At 39.0% G+C, this 6,148-nt stretch overlaps 1 protein-coding gene across 1 annotated transcript; it reads left to right on the top strand.

Moving 5' to 3' along the window:
* Nucleotides 1–29: 29 nt before the first annotated feature.
* On the top strand, nucleotides 30–5,765 carry adss1 (adenylosuccinate synthase 1). The gene is made up of 13 exons (XM_056768768.1): nucleotides 30–349; nucleotides 1,416–1,518; nucleotides 1,853–1,915; nucleotides 2,130–2,180; nucleotides 2,256–2,322; nucleotides 2,398–2,505; nucleotides 3,714–3,795; nucleotides 3,867–3,993; nucleotides 4,069–4,223; nucleotides 4,540–4,664; nucleotides 4,816–4,913; nucleotides 5,147–5,296; nucleotides 5,384–5,765. The coding sequence occupies exons 1-13, from the start codon at nucleotides 161–163 to the stop codon at nucleotides 5,434–5,436; spliced, it is 1,371 nt and encodes a 456-aa protein (XP_056624746.1). The 5' UTR covers nucleotides 30–160; the 3' UTR covers nucleotides 5,437–5,765.
* Nucleotides 5,766–6,148: the final 383 nt, after the last annotated feature.

Raw genomic sequence — 6,148 nt, 5'->3', positions numbered from 1 at the left:
GACTTCCGTTGGCTCAACTCTCTCTAATAGTGGCTCTGGGAGGAGCGTGATGGCAGCGCATCTTCTCCTTCAGCTCCTCCTCAGATGCTCCTCAGACTCTCCTCAGATGACAGCTGCTGTCAGAAGACTCATTCCACTCTGAGGAGGAAGTTTATTCATCATGTCTAAGAGCTGGTCAGCGAACGACCACAAAAGCTACTCGAACCCGGCGCCTGCCGCCACCAAACGGCCGAGAAACGACAACGGGAACAAAGTGACGGTGGTTTTAGGAGCGCAGTGGGGAGATGAAGGCAAAGGAAAAGTTGTCGATTTGTTAGCAACAGAGTCTGACATCGTGTGCAGGTGTCAGGTAATATTCACACATATCAAATAAATTATTATAAATTATCATTGTAAAACTATAATATTCATGATTAAAATTATATTAAATAAATAAATTAGTTAAAACATAAACATATGTGAATATAATTTGGTAACTTCTTTAAATCTGTCATAATTAAAAGTATTAAATTATTGTTAAACATATATATATATATATATATATATATATATATATATATATATAAAGACTCCGTATTTTTTAAAAATTATGTTTTTTTATTGTGCATTCCAATCAGTATATATCAAACTGCAGTTGGTTTGTTTTGATTTGTGCCGTAATAACTCAATAAATACAGTTAACAAACACAATAAAAACATATATTTTTTTAAAGAAGTTATCTCATTTTGGAAACAAACTCTTCAAATATATACAACAATAACAAACAATAAGATTGTAAAGAGTAAAACATATAATATAAACGTGTGCGAACTGCTATTTTGTTTTTGTGTAGAGAAATGATGTTAGAATATCATAAATACATCATATGTCTGTTGTAAAGTCCTAATGAATGAATGTCACATAATGTTATGCATCTTCATGAAAGACATCCGATTCAGAATTCAGAAGTATAACATAGTAAGATTCACAGAGTTTGGAGTTTGTCCCTCGTCAAGTTCAACATCTCATCTGGTCCATGTTCTGTTGGTGTACGAGTCAGTCGGTGAATGTTGACAGAATTAATTCCAGTCCTCTTTTGAGGTCAGGTCACATTCCCGGCGGTTCTGGACATGTGAGAAGGCCAGGACACAGCACACAAGCCCACTGCCAGGCCTGGTTAAAATAGGTGCCGTATCAGCAGCTCTAGCCGCTGGTTGGTCGGGTAAAGGGTCCAAGTAAAGGGCAAAGCGTTCCGCTGGTTTAGCTCGTGTTTCCAGGTTTCCCCACTGAAGAAAATAAGAAGGAAAATTGAAACTGGGTTATCGGAGACTGCTGTCGATGTCCAGTTGCCCTTGCAGTAAATTTCCTCTGTGCATGACTTGAAGGTTTCCAGACAGAGAGAATGAGACACGTGACGTGTGTTTTTCTGTCACAGGGTGGAAATAATGCAGGTCACACAGTGGTGGTGGATGAGAAGGAATATGACTTTCATCTTCTCCCCAGTGGAATCATCAACACTCATTGCACATCATTCATCGGTGAGAAACGCACCGTCCTTCTAGGAGACTATTCACTTTGGACAGCATTCACGTTTTCATTTTGCATAAAAACCAAAAACATTTGCCAGTATGTGTAGTTCACACGGTGTCTCACGATGCAACATGCTCAGTCATATTTCTCAGTTTCTTTGATTATATAAGACCGAGTCAAAGTTCAGAATAACTTTTCGTATTAGGTGATAACAGGATATGAGTTCTTTATTGGCCACAATGATTAACATACAAAAACATATACTGCACTGAATTCAGTGTGTAGGTTTTGTTTGTTTGTTTTGTTTACAGACTCATGTATAAATGTGTATGTCATCTGCAGGTAATGGTGTCGTGATTCACCTTCCAGGATTATTTGAGGAGATTGACAAGAATGAGAAGAAAGGTATAGCTCAGTAATGATACATGTGTTTCAAGTCATTTAATACTCATAATTCACAACTGGAAGGAAAAGAAATTCAATTGAGGAAGATAACCAATAACATTGACACAAAATCTCAAAGATTATTATCTAAATCTGTGTTTTATTGTTTGAATCTCTTAAATACGTGATCAACTTCATATTCACTGCAGTCGTTGAATTTCTGTTTCATGAAAAGGTCTGAAAGGTTGGGACAAACGGCTTGTGATATCTGATCGAGCACACATCGGTAAATATGATTGTATTGAGCTATAAATAGTGTTGTGATGTACAGTGGTGTCATGAGTCCGTCTATGTGCGTCAGTGTTTGATTTTCATCAGGCGGTTGATGGACTGCAGGAGGTTCAGAGAAAAGCTCAAGAGGGCAAAAAGTAAGATCAGCTCCACGTTGTGTGACTCGTGACTGTCGTAACTATACCGTAAGAACCCTGTTCTTGTGTTTTCAGCATAGGGACGACTAAAAAAGGCATTGGACCCACTTACGCCTGCAAAGCGTCTCGCACCGGACTTCGCATCTGCGACCTCATGGCAGATTTCAATGAGTTTTCTACAAGGTGTGACACTCGTGCGCATTTATAGAGAATAAAATGTTATGTAATGATATAATGCTAATGTCAATATACTGTTTATTTAATTAAGTTTAAGTCTTGTGTTTACTCCTTTAAGTGTGTGTGGTCCCTAGTCGTGTTGTAAGCAATGTTGGGTAAGTTAATCTGGCAAAGTAATTAATTATTAGTTACTCAAGGGCGTAATTTCCACTGGGGACAAGCAGGACATGTTTCCTCTACTTTTCAAAATCCCGTGGCTCAGTGGTAAGAGCATGGCACTAGCAATGTCAAGGTCATGGGTTCGGTCCCAGGGGATAGCACATAGTCAGCAACAAATGTTTAATACAATGCAATGTAAGTCCCTTTGGATAAAAGCGTCTGCCGAATGCATAAATGTAAGTATGTAGGGCCGAGCAGTCTGCCTGTGTCGATACAGGCATCACGTGCACACTCTAAAAATAGCTCACTGAAAGGTTATTTTTAATCACGTGGACGGCAACAAGTGATTTTTTCCATTGGAATTAACAATGACAAACTCAAAGACCTCATGTCTAACAATCTGAACAACGACCAGGTAATCCAAAATTTCTGTATAACCTTACTTGTACTTAACAATAGTTTCTGTTAAAAAAACGAGCCCTTATTAAAGAGATCAAGTAAAATATCTTGTGCTTTTCTTTCCCGCTTTTCTGCCTTGATCCTCCTTATGTGGTTTCTTTAAAATAGACAAGCTTGACGTGAGACAATTGTTATCCCCTGAATAAGTGCTTATTTTTTTAACAGTAGCTAGTGTTTATTACAATTAAGTTTAATCAAAATTAAATTTCGGTATGTTAAGGGGTTTTCTTATAATGAATGATCGGACTCGTTCTTTTGACAGCAGCTTGCTTCTGACAAGGTTTGACAGAAATGTGGGCTTCCCTGGTTGTTGTTTAGGTACGTAAAACCTCGTTAGGTGTTTAAGAAAGTCACCCGGCTCGTCTCCTGCCAAGCGCAGATTCAGGTTTACATGTCATTTTTTCCTCTGTTTCTCTAAACATCAACTTTAGCTACCCAATAAAAACACAGTGTGGTTTCATGGTTCAATCAATTTAAACAATCAAAAACGACGTAAAACATAGGTATCTTGAGTTTGTGATATCCCTATGGAGAAAATCACTTGCTGCCTTGCCGCTATATCAAGTTTGACTTGAGTCTTGTTTTTACCCCTAAAGAGTGAAAAATCTTGTGCAGCAGTATCAGTCGATGTACCCTGCTCTTAAAGTGGACGTAGAGGGTGAACTGAAGAAACTGAAGGTCAGTCGAACATCTCCAGACGGCACTCACTGTGAGCTGTACGTATCTCATCATCGTGATGTCATTCACAGGATTACGCCGAGAGGATAAGGCCTCTGGTCAGAGATGGTGTCTATTTCATGTATGATGCAATTCACGGAGTCCCGAAGAAAATCCTGGTTGAGGGGGCCAATGCTGCCCTCCTGGACATCGACTTCGGTGAGGGAGTGTCAGATGCTTCGGTGTGGCACATGCAAAGTTGTCAGGCCTGAAGATTGTGTGTCTTTCCTCTAGGAACGTACCCGTTCGTGACATCATCCAACTGCACGGTGGGCGGCGTGTGCACGGGTCTTGGCATCCCTCCCGCAAACATCGGAGAGGTGTATGGCGTGTCAAAAGCCTACACCACCCGAGTGGGCATCGGGGCCTTTCCTACAGAGCAACTCAATGTAAGACAGTCCCATAACGGTGCCAGCTTTTGTGTGACCTGAAATGTGAATTTCTGTTGAGTGACGTAATGTTAGACATATCAGCTCTTGTTTGTTACAGTTATTTATAGATCATGTAACTTTCAGACGTATGATGATTTGGATGGAGGGAATTAGCCCTCTGGACCAGCTGTCTCCTGTGAACCACGTGTGATTGAAAAGCATCCGATAAATTTAGCCTCGGACAGAGAGCGACAAGAACTAATTGAGACAACTGTTAATGTTACATTTTTAAAAACAAGTTGAGTTGCAAATGATAAACCTGTATTTCTCACAGGCTGTAGGTGAGCTATTACAGACTCGAGGTCACGAGGTGGGCGTGACTACAGGCCGAAAGAGACGATGCGGTTGGCTGGATTTGGTTATTCTTAAATATGCCCACATGATCAACGGATTCACAGCGTGAGTTTTTTGTTTTGTTTCTGGGTTAAAAGCCGCGTGAACACGTGAATGCACAATATCTTTGAAACAGGACATGATGTACAACAAAAAACTTCTTAAACACAGTTGCCTTGTGCTTGCCATAGTGCTAACGTTTTCTGTGTTTCTGCAGCATTGCTTTGACTAAACTAGACATCCTTGATGATTTGGATGAAATAGAAGTCGGCGTGGCCTACAAGATCAATGGCAAACGAATTCCATATTTCCCAGGTAAACTCTTATAGAATCTACAAAGCATTATTTATTCATAATCACGCTTTGAGTTTGCTGGTTGATTTGATTATATACGTATTTGCTCCCAAGCTAACTTTTATCATATCTATAAAGATATTCACATATCAGTTCATATTATAAGATTATGAATTAAAAAGACTTTGAATAAACCACACATGCTTATTTTATACTTTAAAATATTGCCTTTCTCCGTCTTTCCATACATTCAGCCAACATGGAGGTTCTGCAGAAGGTGGAGGTGGAATATGAAACATTTCCGGGATGGAAGACGGACACTTCAGCGGCCAGAAAGTGGAATGATCTCCCTTCTAAAGCTCAGAACTACATTCGCTTTGTGGAAAATCACATCGGCGTTCCCAGTAAGTCATTCATGCGGTAAACTAATAAACAAGATTACACCTGAAAGAAGAACTTCAATTAAACCTCGTTTTTTGATCTCTTCACAGTTAAATGGGTCGGTGTTGGGAAATCCAGAGAATGTATGATACAGATGTTCTAGAAACCACTGGAAATCATTTCACAAGTTCTCCATCACCATCAGATGACAAGCAAAATGAGTCTCCTGGTTTTACCGGCTGGTTATTTGTTCAAAGTCTTTACTTGATAAAAGATAACAAACCAGGTTTTTGTCTTCAGGCATTATAATAATCTATCCGTCGACCGTGTGGATTGATTGATTGTTTTTGATCAACGCAAGAATGGTTTATATCATTGTTTAAAGATAACCAACCTTATTTTTAAAAGTGGCATTACATTGTGCACTTAAGAACTTATGTCCAATATTTCCAATGTTCATTTGTGAGATATAAACTAAACAAAAGAAACTTGTTGTGTTTCTTGTTTCATCATTTGTCATGTCAGTTTTGTCAATAACGGTTATAAGAAGCATTTTATTTTCTGCAGTGTTACTGCTGCAGATCAAGAGAAGCTTTGTTAAAGAATGTGTTTGCATTAAATCAAGAGGTTTTTCTTTTGTGCTGAATGGAGAATCTTTAGGGAGATTTATTAATATGATTTTCATGTTTTGTGTCCTGTCAGATATAATTAGGTTAGACAGAACATTATCTGCTTCAGAAATAGAAACAGACAGAGAACATGCTGTTCCCTTTATCTGTGCCAAGATGATCAGATCTCAATAGAAACCTCAGTGCCATTTAAATACCATACAGAACAGAACCAAACCCTACTGTCCACAGAACTGACGTCAGATC

Source organism: Triplophysa dalaica, chromosome 15 (assembly GCF_015846415.1).
Source record: "Triplophysa dalaica isolate WHDGS20190420 chromosome 15, ASM1584641v1, whole genome shotgun sequence".
Classification (NCBI taxonomy): domain Eukaryota; kingdom Metazoa; phylum Chordata; class Actinopteri; order Cypriniformes; family Nemacheilidae; genus Triplophysa; species Triplophysa dalaica.
Note: the sequence above shows the minus strand (reverse complement) of the source record. Positions and strands in the feature narration are given on the sequence as shown.